This window comes from Taudactylus pleione, unplaced genomic scaffold (assembly GCF_031769625.1).
Source record: "Taudactylus pleione unplaced genomic scaffold, aTauple2 ptg000513l, whole genome shotgun sequence".
Lineage (NCBI taxonomy): Eukaryota > Metazoa > Chordata > Amphibia > Anura > Myobatrachidae > Taudactylus > Taudactylus pleione.
The window spans coordinates 3,310,531-3,329,222 of record NW_028284915.1 but is presented as its reverse complement, the minus strand read 5'-3'; the positions used below and the strand labels follow the sequence as shown (position 1 = coordinate 3,329,222).

Genomic DNA, 18,692 nt, shown 5'->3' with positions numbered 1-18,692 from the left:
TGACTGATGTCGTGGTTACCGCACCGGCAATCTGAGCACCTGAGTTGGGATATAAACTACATCCCGTGTGTACTTATGTAATTTATTGGTCTTATTTCCTTTGTGTGACTCATCAGATCCATTGTATTGCCTTAGAAATAAAATAATAATAGCATAACCAAGACCTATGTTCAAATCCTGTCTGAAAGTGTTGTTGTTCTCTTTTTACATTTCTCTAACAATAACAACAGCTCAGAAAACTCCATAGTCAGAAATGCCAAGGTCCCAGAAATAAGATTTCCACTGCTCTTGTTAGTAAGGGTAACAAAATTATCTCTTTCTTATATCACACCTGATGAGTTACAAATAATCTATTTTCGTCAGGAACAATGACCTTACTTGCATTGTGCACACATGTAATTACTGTGATAAGATTGGGATGCCTGAAAAGATTATGCACAGGCTTGACAGACTATGTAAGAATGGATGGGGATAGATACACTTAATTGTTGACACAACTGATCATGAAACAAAATAGGATTTTCTTGGGTAAACAAAATAATAGCTTTAAAAAAAAAATCTAGCATATAATCATTTTACAAATGTACATATGAGACTACAACACCAAATCATATACTTAATGTAAGCCATAAAATAATTGCCTTTTATAGAAAAATGTGTCTTTGGTTGTTCACTAAATAAATGCAGAGAGATATTGGACTAATGGGTTGGGCATATATGCTGCAACATTACAAGAAATACTGGACTAATTGGCTCAACATTGCCTGACCACAATGGCAGCAATGATCCTATTAAAATAAATACTGTAGGATCATTATCCTCATGATGATTACTAATGAAGATGAACGCTATTGACCTATATGTGTAATTATCTTCCAATCTCCTTGTCAGAACATATCTATGAATTTTGGTGCTTTTTGTAATATACGGATACATATTCTACTGCAATTTGTAAACATGTTCATTAATATTGTAATTCATGATGCATTAACATGCATTTTCAGTTGCAGTTTTTATTAACTTCTTTAGAAGTGTATGGAATTTTTGCAAGACGTGTGTAAAATTATGTACCTAAATGTAACGCATTATAGAGTAAATGCATTGAAAATCAACAATGTGTATTATCTGAACAATTTCTTTCTTCAATTTGCTGCATTTACATGCTACTTCAGTAATGTGCCATTCATGGTTCAAAATCTGGCACTGAACCTCCTCAAGCTCAGGATGAGTCAGGGCAACATATTGTACGGTTGTAGTATGAATGTCGACAGAATCTGAATATCAAGAGTCAGAATGATAAAAGGGACATTATGTCAACGAGCACTATGTCGACATTCATAAATGTCGGCATGGCTAAAATGTTGACACTTACCATGTTGACACCAGAATGTCGACATACAGTTTTTACATATTGTAGCCTAACCGTAATCCTCACCTTAACCCTACACCTAAAAGTAATACAAAAATGTATTGTCAACATTATGGTGTCGACATGTTAAATCTCGACAATATGAACATGTTGACATTTTAACCATGTCAACATTATGTCCATGTTGACATTCTGATGTTGATATTCTGTCAACATTCTATCTGGATACTTTATTGTATCCTGAATCAATACAGTGCATAATAAGTGGGACAAATTATAATGAAGGAACACAGGGTCTCATTCAGACCCGGTCGTTAGATGCAAGTGGTCGCTCTGATTGAGGGCGGCCGCTTGCATCTTGAAGTGCAGCCTCCTAATCGCTAGCTAAGCTGTGGGTTACCACCCACAGCTTAGCGACCGACCATGGTGATGGTCACGATGGTCAGGACCATCGCGACCATCGGGGCTTGCGACGAGACCCTAAGGTTGGGTCTCGGCACTCGCAAGTCCCAGGGAGCTTCCTGCTCTGATCGAGCAGGAAGCTCCCCACTGACATCATTGCTGATGTCAGTGGGGCCGCCCCCAAACGGCAAGCGTTCCGTCGGAGGCGTTCCGTTGGAGGTGTTCGGCCGGCCACCCCCACGGCCCGCCTTCCAAACGGGGCGAGTTGTCAATCAACATCGACAGCTCGCCCCCTTTGGTGCAAGACCCGGAGTGACGGAGCGGCCGATGCTAGCAGGGTCTCGCGCATGCGCACGGCAGAGCTGGCTCCAACGTGTGCATTCCCAGTGGGCAAACATCGACCCGGTTGCGAGCGCTCAGCGCTTGCGACCGGGTCTGAATGAGGCCCATAGTTCTAAAACTTATAATGAGGCTGTTCTGTTCATATTCGTTTAATGTGATACATATACCATTGCAACAAAGGACAATTCAAAGAATTGTGCTGGGTACGCATTGTGCTGTTTCAGCTATAAGTGCTGCATTTTCTTGCAGGCTAGGCCTCTTGCAAGGGTTTGACGTGTATTTACTTATAGAGAATTACAAATTTTATTTGTCATCAGGTTTAAGCTGCGGTCAGCAAACTAAAGTATTTAGCTGACCCTTACCACAGACACTGAAACAGCCCTTTGAATCACCTGCCTTAATGCAATGCTCACACTGACATTTTTTTATCGTGGTTTGCAGAAGTGGTTGAAAGCTGAGAGGAGTATGAAAAATTATGTAGGCCATCCTGCCAGAAAAAAAAAGTTAGTGCAGATATGGCCTTAGAATAAGAAATTTATTATACATAATGAAGATTTATTTTTTTAACAAAGGATGTTTTAGTTTCCAACAAAAGGCACAAAAAAATGACAAATGTCTCTAAGTTTCAATGAATTTGGTGCAAGCCAAGTAGCCATGGTTGAGCTATGGAACACATCATTTTATAATCCACTTTTTGAGTTAAATTGTTATAAAACATGTATGTCTCTATTTGTGATATTTTTTATGGTCACAAATATAGTAAAACTGATCAGCAGCCTTGATTGCCAAACCACCTGCGAGAGACTGATAACGGAATGGTCAGTCTCTCACTACCTGTCAGAGGCGTGTTGAGAGACACCGATTACAGTAGGTGCTGTGTGCTGTGTAAAGATTCTGTTTTGAGAGAGGGACTTTAGGTCCCTCCACTATCAGAGAGGAAATAATTCTGTGCAGTTTGAGCTGGACAGGTCAGAACGTACTTTTATGTTTTGTTTATTTTTGTGTTACGAATAAAATTAGCTGCGGATATTTGTACCGAGGCACTGGACTTTTGCACTAGTACTTGGCTGCTGCATGACAAGTGCAACCAAAAACCCCAGATGATGGCAACCTTATAGCCTTATCTAGAGAAATATCAATTGTGAAACTTCATCTCTCATCAATATAGGAGTATATTTTTTACCCATTTTTCCTCACTTTTGTCACATCTATATTAATGCACTGTCCACAACTTTTTTTTTTTTTGCACGTTATCAGTTGTGCAGATTTGTTACAGGTCACAGTTTATCTATAAAATGAGGTTCATGAATAATTACATCAGCTTACAAATTAGCATAGTGATAATATTCTTTTATTGTGGTTGTAAATGTTTCAATATATTTCTCTAACTAAACATGATTAAAAGTTTACATTTTATTACATATAATTTAATTGTTACATAATATATTAACGCCCTACAACATATCCCATTCTATTTGGTACTTTATACTTCTTGTTAATGAACAAGTGATTAGAAGAGTGGGCTGGAAAAATGTAATCAATGACAAGTAGAGACCACTAATGCACACCACACAAACCCCAGCTAATCCTATTGCTGGATATTCTAATAATGACTGATTGTCACTTAGGTTAAGACAGCATTAAAATTGGTTATTGACGGACCCTGCTGTAATCAATGCCTTTTGTTCCCTGCTCTCCTTTAATAACGACACGATTCAAGATCATTGCTTAACCTCCACCTTTATCTCTGCAAGGTCAGATGTGTTCATCAAAGTTATCTCTGCAAATATTTAGATGAAAGCACAGTGTGCCCTCATTGTCATTTACCACTTACATTAACTGGATCCAATTGCACTAACAAGACATGTGAAACAGTCTTTTTTTAATGTATGCTGGATAATGGAAGTGGCTACAGTAACATGCTCTTTACAGGTGCTTAAAACGAAACAGATTTTCTATAAAAATCTTGGTGTCCATAGAGATATATATATATATATATATATATATATATATATATAGATCACAGTATTCGGCGGCACTCGGGTAAGAAAACACCTTGCAGCAGGTAAGTTATACCAATGTTTCAATGCCTTTAATACATCGTCATCAGGGCCCTGATGACGATGTATTAAAGGCATCGAAATGTTGGTATAACTTAGCTGCTGCAAGGTGTTTTCTTATCCGAGTGCCGCCGAATACTGTGATCTACATTTGGTATCCTAATTTGGGATGTTTTATGGAGGGCACCGGTCATTGTGAAGTTATCATGTGTGTGCCGCCCATCAAGACTATAATATATAATAAGTGGGGGAGAGCGCAAGCGCCTAATAGTGCAGTATTAATTGTCACCTTGGGATATATGCGTACCAGATAGACACTCATAAATATCGTATCTGAAGGCTCTTTTCCTGATCAGGTAAGTACTGAGGGTAAAAACCTCTGCTAGCATCTGCTTCTCCAAGTATAAATCTGTAACAAAGGAGTGGCGCCTATATATTATACACACACAATTCAGCCATAACATGTACATACACCATTCAGCCATGACATTAAAACCACTGACCAGTGAAGTGAATATCATTTGTTTTTTCATTAAAATGGCACCTGTCAAGGGGTGGGATATATTAGGCAGCAAGTTAATACTCAGTACTTTAAGTTGATGTGTTGGAAGCTGGAAAAATGGGCAATTGAGCGACTTTGACAAGGAACAAAATTGTAATGACTACATGACTCGGTCAGAGCCAGCAGGTCTTATGGGATGTTCTCAGTATATGGTAGATCGTACCTACCAAAAGTGGTTCAAGTAAGGACAACTGGTGAACCGGCAACAGAGTCATGGGCACTCAAGGCTCATTTATGCGCATGGGGAGCGAAGGCTAGCCTGACTGGTCCTATCCCACAGAAGAGCTACTGAAGCACAAATTGCTGAAACCGTTTATACTTGCTATGATAGAAAGGTGTCAGAACACACAGTGCATTGCAGCTTGCTGCATTTTGGGCTGATTAGCCACAGATCAATCAGAGTGCTCCCTGTCCATAGTCGAAAGCACCTACAATGGGCACATGAGCATCATGATTGGGCCATTGAGCAATGGAAGAAGATGGTCTGGTCTGAATAATAAAATTTTCTTTTACATCATGTAGATGGCTGGGTGCATTTGTGTTATTTACCTGGGAAAGAGATTGCACCAGAATGCACTATGGGAAGAAGGCAAGTCGGCGGAGGAAGTGTGATGCTCTGAACAATGTTCTGCTTGGAAACCCTGGGTTCCGGATGTTACTTTGACACGTACCACCTACCTAAATATTGTTGAAGACCAAGTATACTCCTTAAGGAACACGGCAGAGTTCAAGGAGTTGACCACCAAATTCCCTATGACCTTGATGCAATAGAACATCTATGGGATGTGCTGGAAAAACAAGTCGGGGCCATGGAGGCCACACCTTGCAATTTACAGGACTTAAAGGATCTGCTGCTAACGTCTTGATACTACAGGATACCTTCAGAGGTCTTGTGAAGCTCATGTCTCGACGGGTTGGAGCAGTTCTGGCAGCACGAGGGGGACCTACACAATATTAGGGAGGTGGTTTTAATGTTATGGCTGATGGCTGTATATAGACACCCATCAGCCATAACATAGGAATTTGTGCTACAGTAGAGTTCTCTAGGATTGAACCAGATGGGCTAGCCTTCACTCTCCACATGTATCAATGAGATTTGGATGCCCATGAACCTGTTGCCAGTTCACCAGATGTCCTTCCTTGGACCACATTTGAAACTAACCACGGCATACCTGCAACACTCCCACAATACCTTCCATTTTGGAAATGCTCTGACCCAGTCGGCAACACAATTTGGCACTAGTCAAAGTCGCTCAGATCATTATTCTTGGCAATTTTTCCTGCTTCAGTTCCAACACAACTTCAACTAAGCGTTCACTTGTTGCCTAACATATTCCACCCTTATACAGGTGGCTTTGTACAACATCAGTTAGTGGTTTTAATGTTATGGCTGGTAAATATATATATATATATATATATATATATATATATATATATATATATATAGGAATGGCATCTTTACATGACTAAGAGTCAAAGTGCAGACATAGAGGTGTTATTTTGCCCACCTAATGAAACATGCCCTCGGGATAGTGGTAAAGGAGAAGTGAGCAGAAATACAGATTCAGAAAACATTGGTGTTAAATGTGACACCCTTGCAGGATTAGAAAGATGTCTCCCCTCCCATCAGCCTGGGGAGGAGAAGAGGAGGGGCGTGAGGCTGAGCTCTCCTAAATCTCACCTTACTTTGCTACGACTTTTCAAATGTAATTACTACACCGGGATTAGCAGAAGTATCCTACATGCACAGCACTGCTCCAATTCCATCTCAGCTGATGTTTCTGTAGAAGATTTTGACTTTTACATATTATATTCTTACGTCCTGCTAAGGAATTCTTTTTACATGCTATGTTATTGAACAGGCACATTTGTGATGAATCAGGGTTCTTAGAGGATTTTGAAACATTCACTCTGGCTCCAGACCTGCAGAAACTAGAAAGAGCTACATCTTATTCCACATAGAACCTTTTGCTCCCTGCCGTCACTCTCAGCCACCTCTTGGCTTGGATTTAGTGATCAATCAATGGACCTTTTATGAACCCTGGGGAAAGTATGAAAGCTGTGAGTGTACATTAAGCCGGAGCAGGGGCACAGGACGCTGCTGAGTCGGCTGCAGCTAGTGATTGTGGCTGAAGATCCTTCCTAACCCCAGGAGATCCCCACGTCTAGGTGTGTACATTTCTTATTGCCAGGCCATTTCTCAATGAGTGCTGCGTGTGAGTGTGTGCTTATAAGGCTATCAGGGGACCTGATCACAGGCAGCCCGGTTCCTGACCCTGATTGTATGAATAAGTAAGCAGGATGCTGATCATTGCTCTGTGCATGTTACATTTTTTTTTATTACTTCTGCGGGTTCACAGAAAGGTATGGGAGAGTGGATGGACTGCTTACTGCATAACAATGTCTATTTCTTTGTCATTGGGGTCATACTGTGTCTAGATGAATGAAAATATGTTTATTACTGTATTTACTTTTACTTACTGTCTCTTCTTCATGTCCCCCTTGCCCTGTTCTAGCTTCTCAGATGCACTGTTGTACAGATCAGGTCTTGCTGGCAGCCGGGCTGTGTAGTGGCAGAAAGTGCAAGTGGATGAGAGAGCCAGAGAAACAGCAGCAGCCCCAGAGCCCTGTCTTCCACTAGGGTAACCCTTGCTGTGTCTTATGGGAGTCTTCTTATCAGTACTGAAAAGCATCAATCAAATAATTAAAGCTCATCAAACAAGAACCACAGGCTAATGCCTCTGGCAATCTGAGCAGCAAACTTTTCCCCATTTGCTCTATGCATGTGAACACCATTGAGATCTAATGAGAAAGGGAAGGCGATTTTAATTAAGGGAACCATCTCCCCCCACAATACAGCTCGTACTCTCCTGTCACAGATCTGCAGCATCCCATTGCCGCAGAGGGCAATGAAAATGCTCTCCTGGGCCATCATCTTCCTGGCTGGGTGGACTTGGTGTGAAAAGTTATGTCTGTGTTATGGCCTTGACTACGACTATCCTTACTATGACAACGAGGAGGAAAAATCCGAGGTCATAGACTACAAGGATCCCTGCAAAGCTGGTAAGTCACTATTTGTTACAATGTTTCATTGGGGGCTGTTACCAGTCACCTTCCAGCCCAATAAGAATCTATCTCCCGCTTACTACAATGCTGCTCTGTAGCAAAGGGATTTACAGCATTAATGTGCTCACGTGTGTCTGGCTCAGGGCTAGATGGAAGCAGTGGTTATTTCATCCTTGTGGCATGTAAAACAGTCAGCTGGGGTTACTAATGGGATATACTGTAAATATAAATTGCATCTATAAATGTGCACTGCACATATGAATCTGAGCCTGACACATGTAAAGCTCTGTAACCCGTATAGATAAGTGTTTATATTGCTTGTGCACTCACACAGGTGTGGATGTCAGATCCTGACACACGAGAGTACCCCTGAGGCACAACTATAATATGACCTGTCTGACATCAAAGACAAAATTCCCATTCCCAGTGATTTAAGGTAATTTGCTAGAAACTTGGTAATACACGTTTTACACTATGCAGATGAGCACAATATAAAGAGCTGGTCACATTGTAACCGGGCAGCAGGAGGCGCTTAGGGAACCCCAGCTTTTGTGCACTTGTCTTTGATCTTGTGCCATATCACATTGCTCTATCTATGTTGTGTATTACTCCTAATATTGTGCTGACTGAGAGAATTCCCTTTTGTTTATTAACATGTCACATCCTATCTCGGGCTTCACGTGTCAGGCTTGAGAGGGTGGAGGAAGGAGAGTTGGGTGTAACTTTTAAACAAGAGGAGGAGGGGCTGTCTCCTTCCTCTCCCAGGCTTTATTACCCCTCATGCATATCTGAGAGGCTGCAGATGCCTTGCAGTCTGTCCTGTGTTACTGCTGCTACTCACAGCCCGGGGCCTTGGCACTGTACTACACGTGCTGCACTGGCCAGACACTGCTAATACCCCACACTCAGGGGCTTCTGGTGTGATATATCCCCAGGTTTCCATCCCAAAACTATACTATACAATGCAATGTTATTTTTTTGTGGTGGTGGTGGTTGTTAATAATATTTAAACATTTTAGAGCATTGCATGGTGTGCTTTACTTTGATTCAGCTAGAATGGGATTTTTGTGCTCTGTGTTGCAAACGTGATACAAAATTCCTTTTTCTAGTATAGGCAGAAGAAACAACCTGAAAGGAAGATATTTAACCCTAGGTCAAATAAATGGTCCAGCATAATATAAGGTTATCACTTATCGACGAAATTTTAGTCCCACACACAAATCATTTCCTTTCCATATATTGTTCTTTTAAACATTTTACAAGGCTGCAGGGAACTTATTGCTATTTACACCAAGGCTGAATTATTGCTAAGTAGCCTGCATCATTTTCTCCTTACTGCATTTAATTAGTGGAAATTATATCTCTATTATATATTTCATATATTTATGCTATTTTGCCACACTTACTTTTCAATGAACCTAAACTCTGCTTAACTGAACAATTCATGTTACAACACTTGATAATTTAATTCAGTCTTCTACAGCTCTAGTGTTGGTAAACAATAAGATGGACAAACAGGCTAAATAATGGGATGCAGTTATTATATAATGTTGTAGAGAAAATGGGTGCTTTGAGAACTACAAGAATAAATGTACGATTCTTACATGGCTGGCAGAGGCTTAATATCAAATTTCCAGGTTCAATGGTGCGAGGATTGTCCAATTTACTGTATTGGGCACACTGCATCCAGCCAGTATATACAAAATGGGGAATGACTAGAATGTATGTCTGGCTAGGTGCTGGACATATAGAATCATTGTGTTGCTATAAGGATTCGTATTCCCAACTTTAAAAATACGTAATTAAAATCCCCCAATAAATGTTGATTTAATTTTTAACACGGAAGTTTTCACATCAATGAGAAATGTTAGTTTAGTAATTTACTTCCATATTCTAATGCTGTAAACTAGAAATCAGATGGCTGGATAGAATGATTAGTAATATATCTCATTCATCTATTCCCCCCTCAACTGCTGTACTGTATTGCCACCAGCAGTGTGAATTAGCAGAAACTGTCAGTAAATAGTAGTTTCAGTAGGTCTGTGTTCTGTGACTGCAACATTTGTTTTCCCTAAAATGAATAATGGCATGTTCAATCCCTATCTTCATGCCTGCATTGGTCCCAATTCTAGTAATGTGCTCTATGTACACAAAGGGCTTCATATACTATATATAGGCATGTGTCTTCTAGGTCCTCACTGTTCATAAAGCAGCAGAGAAATAATTTCTATCATTCTATTTTCACCCACCACCTCCTTTCTTTCTCTTCTGTAGCTTATGTGGAGCACCCTTCTGCCTTGTTATAATAGTTATCAGATACATTTGTATGATGCACTTGCCATAAATTCAAAGCTCTGCTGTTTTATAATTCCCATGAGCACAGCAATATAGCTGGGCATCACTAGTGCATCATCTGCACAAGGCTGGTGGCATGTAGCACTATTAACCCCTCTGTGTTTTAAGTCCTGGAAAATTAATAGTCTGTATTAATGTCTAGGCAAATCTTCCCTATCTTGTATAATATTATGGAAGTGACCTCTGATAGTCGCCAGAAATGTGCAGTACAGAAATACCTTTGGAATTTGCTGACGATAGGTAGATGACACTGCACTGGGGCTTAGTATGTGTAAGAACACACAACAGAAATTATTTTCATGTAAACCTTATAGTGACTACTAGATAGAAACATAAATGACAGAATTAAATTAGGTGCAAGTTTGGCCCCGTGAGGCGAATTCACAGCAAATTCTCATTGCGAATTACAATTGCATTCAAACACTAGTTTGCAGGAATCTATGACCTGCAAACTGGATTTGGTCTAGGGAACAGGATTGCCACCTAGCAACAGTAGGTGGGTTAGGCAGCAAGCTTCCCGGAAAGGCGAGCTCAGGGAGGAGAGAAAGCTCCCGTGGAGCAGAAGGGCAGAGAAAGTGAAATAATTTTTACTTCCTCTGCCTGTATACAGCGCGGCTTGTTTCCCCGCGGGTCACGTTCACGCTGATGTCACTGCACACCTGCGGTCACGTGGGCGCATGCCTGAGCCGCAAATTAGATTTTTCGGAAGCTCACTGGTGGCAATCCAATCCCCAGAGTGTAATAGTGTGAGAAAAGGTAAACCTTTTACACCTGATAAGCCTTGCACCTTTGTTTGAAAAGAAAAAAGGATTAAACCATAAATGCTTCATAACTAGAACAATTTTTATTGAACTGTAACTGATGACTTTCTGGAAGGAGAAACTGTTTGTACGGTGGAATCTGGTCATGGGTATCTGGTTACTTCTATTCCTTAATGGTGGCTTCTTGAGGCTTCTTTTGGTCCCTTGCTGCACCTAAAGGGATGAAAAAGGTAAGGTTAATAGCAGTCAAGCAAGGGTCTCCAGAGGAAACAACAGACCTAGCGAAGGAGAGAGTAAGAAAGGGAGCATAGGGTGGGAGCTGTTGCTAGGTGGCAATCCTGTTCCCTAGAACAAATCCAGTTTGCAGGTCATAGATTCCTAGCAACAGCAGGTGGGCAGACTACCACATACCTGGTGGTGCTCTGGGAAACTCGATCTTTTGTAGATTGGTTGGTCTCCAATAGTGTTTTGCAAAGGTCCAGGCTGAGGCCCACCTTGCTGCTAGCATTATCGACTGTAGGGATATGCTTTTAGCTGCTGCTCTTGTTGCTGCTGCTCCCCTTAAGGAATGGCTTTAAAAGTGGTCAGTGTCTATCTCAGCTTCTCTCATGTATGTCACAATCCATCCTCGAATAGTAGAGGATCTGGCTGGGCAAAATGGTTTTCTGCAAGTGATGAATAGCTGTGTGTTACTGTCTTATTGGCACTGTCCGGGCCAAGTAAGATGATGAGCATGAAGCTACGCATTAGTTGGGTTCTGAAGTATCATGTATTAAGTCAAATTCTACTATTGGGCTCTTGAACGAGGACATTTTTGTATGACCTCTAAGAATGATATGGTACCCCATAGAAATCTGTGATAACCATAGGTCTGAGCAAAGCTGTAACTAGACTTTTTGGTGCCCTGTGCCAGAAAGAGCATTGGCGCCCCCCTCATTTTTCTAAAGGACATAATGCACCCAAAAAAGGAGAATGGCTTCATGGGGAAGGGCCAGGTAAGAGACAGGAGAAGCTGGGGATGAAATAAGAGGAAGCTACAAGCAAGAATAATAATAAACAGAAATTTGACAGGCCCAAACAGTGCCCCTGACCTGTGGTGCCCTGTGCGATGGCACCTGCCGCACTACCCTAGCTACGGCCCTGGGTCTGAGGTATGTATGAGGGTCAGTTCAGCCTCTCTGGCTGCTATAGCTAGAGCTAGCAAGGATGCCAACTTGCAGGATAACAGAGTAATGTTGTTTTCTGTCTCCCAAGAGGCTAGGACAGAAAGAAAGGGTTTGATGTCCCAGGTATGGGAGTACTTAGGTTGTATAGGCCTAGAGAGGTAAATACCCCTTAACAGACGAAGGTAAAGTTTATTATCTGTTAGGTTTGGGATCATGATGGCTAAGGTAGAACCACATCACTTTATAGTGGCCGATGCTAGGCCTGATTTGATATTTAGAGGCTAAGAAGTCTAAGGCTAAATGTAGTAGAGAGGATTGGTTGGATAAGGACCCGTGGGACCACCAGGGATCAAATTCTTTAATTATTGCTGCATACTTGGCTCTAATTCAGGGTCTTAAGAATGCATTGATTAGGGCTTTTGTGGGGGATGCTAGGGATGGATCTGTTAGCAACCTAGTAATATTGCCATCCTCATGCACTGGGGAAGTGTTTCCTGAATGTCTGGGGTTCCCTGGAAGCAGTCCTTGGATAACCCCTGGGGAATCTTGGGTTCTTTGCGTAATTGGCTGATCAGAGGAAACCATACCCTGGATGTCCATACTGGGTACTTGTTCCTCCCTGATTTTCTGTAGGACTTTCAAGGGGAGGTAAGGCACAGGGGCAAGACAGGTCTGTCCAAGGGAATAACATCACATCCATTCTCCATACCCCTTTCATCCATATTCTGGACACGAAACGTGGAGCTTGAGCATTCATGGGGCTGGCGAATAGGTCTATCTATAGGCTCCCAAAGGTTTGGAGTATTTTTAGGAACACCTGGTTTCCCAATGCTGCAGATCCTAGGGAGATTCTTTCTTTGGACAGTGAGTCTGCAAGTTTGCTGAGCTCTCCTGGGATGTAGGTTGCAATTAAGATTGTGTCCCTTTGGACTGCCCAATCTAATGCTTCTTTGCATAGGGATAGTAACTTAGTGCTCCCCCACTCTGTTTACGTATGACGTTGCGGTCGTATTGTCCAGGCATAGTTGGATACAGACTCTTCTCGTGTGCTTGGGAACTAGGGCTATTAGAGCCAGTTTTGCTGCGTATAATTCTAGTACATTTATTAACAGACTGGATTCTTCAGGTGACCAGGTGCCCCTTACTGCTTTCTCTTGAGAGAAGCCTTCCCAACCTGTATAGTGACGCATCTGTAGTAATTGTCATATGGGGTGTTGGGTCTAGTAGTGGGCAAGGAGGAGGTACGGGGAGACTGTTCCACATGAACAGTTCTGTTCTTACTCTTCTGGAGAGAAAAATAGTGTCTGTCCAGGAATAGTGGGCATGAGGCAGAGATCTTAGGAGTGTTTGTAGCTCTCTGCAGGACAGAGGCACATGTCGGAAACCGGGGGACATTGCAATCATCTTCCCAATAATCCTTGCTAAGGAGTGGAGGGCTAGTCTGCATTTCTGCAAGTTTTTTTGTATATATTCTTTCGTATCTAGCCATTTTTCAAGAAGGACTGCCAGGAAGAAAGAATGGGTACCTAGATTGAAACCAAGGAATGTTATGTTTCGGGTCGGGGTTAGAACTGACTTTTCAGTGTTTATTATGAATCCCAGGTCTGTTAGCAGGGAAAGGGTCGAGTCTCTGTGTTTCAGAAGGGTGTCATGGTCTGAGTGTACCAGTAGTATGTCGTCTAGGTAAACGATGCATTGGATACTCTGCTGACACAAGTGAGAAACTACGGCTTTCATGACCCATATAAAGGTGTAGGGAGCGGACTAGAGACCAAACACCATAACTGTCCATTGAAATAAGGGGTCTCTCCAAAAAAGGAGACTCCTGGGATTCGGATGAACTGATATGGAATGGAAAGCTTCTTTCAGGTCTATCTTTATGCAGAAGCAGTCCGTTGTGAGGAGGTAAGGAATATCTGGGATACCTTACATGCGAAAGTGTTTTGGTTTCAAATATTGGTTCAAAGCTTTACGTTTAATACCGGTTCTATGGAGCTGTCTTGCTTTATTAAAAGAAATAAGTGGCTGATCCAGCCTTTTGAGGACTGGTCTGCCAATTCTATTTTTCCTTGTTGGAGGGCTGTAGTCAGTACCTTGTCTAGCTGATGGCTGCAGTTCCTTGAACAAGGAATATGACCCGCTTGGTGTGGAAAATGAATTAGAGGGAGGTTTAACCCTGATTGGATAATTTTCAGCAACCACCTATCTGTGGTAATCTTTTGCCACTCTAGATAGGATTGTTTGGTAGTTTTGTGGAGGAAAGAGAGAGTGGGTGAACTTACCATAGTTGCAGCCCCTCTTGGCACTGTTCCAAGTGTTTTAATATGATCCTCTTGGGGCATCATTGGATCTGTGCAGGAAGCATCCTCTCTGGGCTCTTCTTGTGCCTTGGAAGCCTCTAGTAGAACCTGTGGCTTGCAAAGTCCGACCCCCTTGAAGAAAGGGTCTCTTGAAGGGCTTGTTTACCTTTTTTGAGATCTGCAAAGGATTTTCTCACCTTATGTCTATAGCTGCATACACACACAACGATTTTTTTAATGATTATCGTTAAACGATATCGTTTAACGATAATTGATGGCAAAAATCGTTCACTTTCTGAGTCAAACGATGAACGATTATTGTTCATGCGCGTTCACGTTTGTAGTTTGTCTTTTGTAGTTTGTCGTTCAGTCAGACTTGTCAACTCAACGATTTTTATTAAGGGAATATGCAAAAATCGTTTGTAGTTCATAAAAATCGTTCATGACATTTAGTAAATGAACAACTTTAGTAAACAATTTTAGTAAATTTTTTCAAGGGAAAAAATCGTTTACTCAAATCGTTCATTAAAAAAATCGTTGTGTGTGTATGCAGCTTATGAACTAAGGGCTGAAGAGGTCCGCGTCGGTAAGGTTAGGGAATTTGAATGATTTGGGCACTAGATCTGTGAGTCCTGCACCACTAAGCCATCTGGACCTGCGGGTGTAGGTGATATAGTTGAAGGTCTGGCCTATTATGAGTGTTGCTCTGCTAATGGCCTTAAGAAGAGCAAGCTTGGACGCCACCAGAGATTCCAGAGAGACGCTGGACTCCCCTTCTCTCTCTGCTTTATCTAGCACAAAGCACAGTGGGCCAGCTGTGTCCGCTATTTTATATTGAATTTTTCTCATAGTATGGTCTGTGGAATCATTGTGCCTCTTTTCTCCTACTATGGAGTGAATAGTGCGGGTACATCTAGTAAACCCATGTAGGATCGTAACACTAACTCGTCTTCTATAATGAGTGTTGTTCTAAATGCCAACTGAGGCAAATTTCTGGACCTCAGAGTTACTTCTTAAGGCCCTGTGTGTGGCATATAATTTAGTTGGAGGTGTTCTTCCTGCTAAAGCCACCCTGGCAATCTGAATCTCGCTATATTCCCCACATTGGGATGAGGCAGAATTTCTGGTAATTTCCTCTGATTCCCAGTCTACAGAAGAAGAGTGGCCATGGTCCCTACAGGAAATGTGCGACTGTCTGTCAGGTGACCCCACCTGCTGACAGCGGGTACCTTTGTGTTGCCGGTTACGGACAGAGGTTTCTAGCCAGCTGCGGGCAGAGGTGTTGTGCTTGCTCTGAGCAGTACAGGTTGAGTCTCCCATATCCAAATATTCCGAAATACGGAATATTCCAAAATACAGAATATTTTTAGCATGACTGAGAAAGTGAAACCTTTGCTTTCTGATGGTTCAATGTACACAAACTTTGTTTAAAGAAGAAAATTATTAAAAATATTGTATAAAAGAACCTTCAGGCTGTGTGTATAAGGTGTAGATGAAACCTAAATTAATTTCATGTATGTACACAAACTTTTTTTGATGCACAAAATTATTAAAAATATTGTTTAAAATTACCTTCGGGCTGTGTGTATAAGGTGTATATAATACATAGATTTGGGTCCCATTCCCAAGGTATCTCATTATGGCATGTAATTATTAAAAATACGGAATATTCTCATATCCAAAATACACCTGGTCCCAAGCATTTTGGATATGGGAGACTCAACCTGTATCGTGTTGTCTGCTATGGCTAAACTTTCTTTTATTATTCTTTGTACTTGTTTTCTTATGGGTTGGTGAGTTCCCTGAACAGGGAGGTGACTTGATTCTTCTACCTCTGAGTCAGAAGAATCAGAAGTGTCAAAACTTCTGACAGGAAAAGTTTTTTTTTTCTTTATAGTGTTAATATCCTCTGAAGAGGAGGAAGTAAAGGGGAAAGGGTCTTGCTCTTTTTCCCTTAAAACTGCCAGCCATGGAGGACATTGGTAGTGAGTCTGTCACAGAGACAGATAGTGTGTCCTCCATGCCAGCGCTGACAGAAATATCTAATTTGCGGCTCAGGCACGCGCCCACGTGATTCACGGGCATGCATGTGAACCGCGGCTCCAAACTATCTCAATCATTTCCCATACTGACTTCCCCCGGCCGACATACCTCAGAATGGGCAATGATTGGGATTGTTTGGAGCACTTTTTTAGGATAAATACAAGCAGTGACACTGTGCACCATTAGCCCCTGAGGAAAACCATTTAGCATTTGGTTGAAACGGTTGTCGGGCGGGCTGCTGCTGCTGACTATTGGTTGCTGTATTTTTCATATGTGACCTTCACAATAAATCTACTAAATGTGAGTGCTGGCTCTTTGTTTTTTTTCCCCCCCAAAAAAGTGAGTGCATATATTAATTTTGTATGAACCAGGCACCACATCTTTTAAATAACTTTTTTTCAGGAATGCTGTCTTGTCTGTGGTCCCAGCATCAGGATGTCCGTGCTGGGACCACAGAGGATAAACTGCAGGAGGACTTTCTATATGGTCTGACCAAACTTTTTGCAGTGGTGCTGAGCTGGAAGGATCGGGACCTCATTGCTTTGAATTAAGCTAGCCCACCGCAACACCTTTATTTGGTGAGAAAAACATGGACTATATGGTCTCTCCTTAAAATCTTGCCTTTGATGGTATCCACCATTATATATGCACAATTCTTCTTTTTTTTTATATGTTTATGTTCGCCAATTTGTATGTTTTAATTAGTGGAATACAAATTAGTTTACCTTGAATGAATGCACCTTGAAATAGATGTGTTTTTTAATTCATTTAAGTATTCATCCAGGTAATAATTAGCGCCATTTACGATACAGAATTTTGACCTATGCTATGACTGGGTGGAGCTGGTGTTTACCCCTTTGTATAAGCGTGGCAGCTGTTTATTACCTCTTGTTGCGCAGCCAGGTGGAGTATTGATTTTCTTTGCTGTAAAACTTGTTCTATGTATATGGAATTTTTCAACGGTGTCTTATAACTGACACTTCACAAGTATGTTTTATAACATGTAGTTTATAAATCTGTTAATTATGTTTATGGAATACTTAGATTGGAAATGACCAACTATAAAATCAATATATTTATTGTATTGAACACTGATTTATAAGTTCAATATATCTATGGGCATTTTTATGAATATTGAAACAATGTTTATGGTATATAGGATTTTTAGGTCCAATGAATTCTCTGCAGAATCCTCTGAATTTGTGATTCAGCATCATTTAGGTATGTAACTTGTATTAATATATTTTCCACTTAAGCCATTATTTGAAACCTAATGCCTATAAATTAATGAGGCACTAATGGAAATCTGTATTTAAATTGGCACCTATTGGTTATAATATCTTACCAATTAAGGGTATAGATATAAAGTGCATTATGTTTTTAGGATTTATAAAGACATTTTTCCTGTGAATTGTCCATCTGAAAGTCGATCTGAATCTCCCTAGATTGGGATATACTCAGAATCTGGGTATATAATTTTTTTTGTTTTTCGTAAACCCTCACCAAATTAAGGTTATAGATATGACACCAAAACACTAATATTATAATTATCATAATTTTTAGATTTTAAGATATTTACCCCTGAAGTCCTAACTGACGAAACGCGTTGGGTATTGGTTTTGATGGTGTCATACATTAAATTCTAAAGATCTGCCATTAAGATCAAACTTCTTTTAGAAGTGAATCCATTCTCCATGTTATGACACAGGATGTCTGAATACTATGTAACCACTGTAAGCTAATTTTAATATTTTGTATTAAGAATTTTTTAATACATTTCTTGTTATAAGAATTCTGGATACCAACTAATGTTTGGCCAATTGGCCATTTTTGGGTGTCTATTTGGTGAAGGCTTCTGTTTTAGAAAAATTACAATTCCAGCGGCTTCCTTTGAGAAGTGAAGGCTACAAGATTGTCACTCTCTATAGAAAAAAACATCTACATTATGGACTGAACTTCCTATCCATACAGTTGGATTTTAATCAATTTAGTCCTTACATGGACATTGAAATGTGACATTGTCTTTGGACATTTTATTAAGTGTGTGTGTGTATATGTATGTATATCTCATATTCGGGGGCCAGACATTATACTGACCTGTGGGAAGTTAATCTGGACCTGCTGGGCTTCCTTCCCTCCTGATTCCTGAGCTAGGTGACAGGATGGTGGACACATCTTTAGAGCAGGACGGTCGGGGCGGGGCTTAGGCCAGCCAGTCCACCGGTCGGGGGAGGGGGGGGGGTGGGAAAGGGCTAAACTTGGCTAT

The 18,692-nt window shown here is 41.0% G+C and overlaps 1 protein-coding gene across 1 annotated transcript in view; it reads left to right on the top strand.

Moving 5' to 3' along the window:
• TLL1 (tolloid like 1) overlaps window positions 1–18,692 on the top strand; it is a 222,353-nt gene that overhangs the window by 39,634 nt on the left and 164,027 nt on the right. The window contains exon 2 of the mRNA XM_088450294.1: window positions 7,252–7,798. Coding sequence (XP_088306420.1) covers window positions 7,645–7,798 — 154 coding nt within the window. The 5' untranslated portion in view covers window positions 7,252–7,644. The remainder of the gene's footprint in view (window positions 1–7,251; window positions 7,799–18,692) is intronic.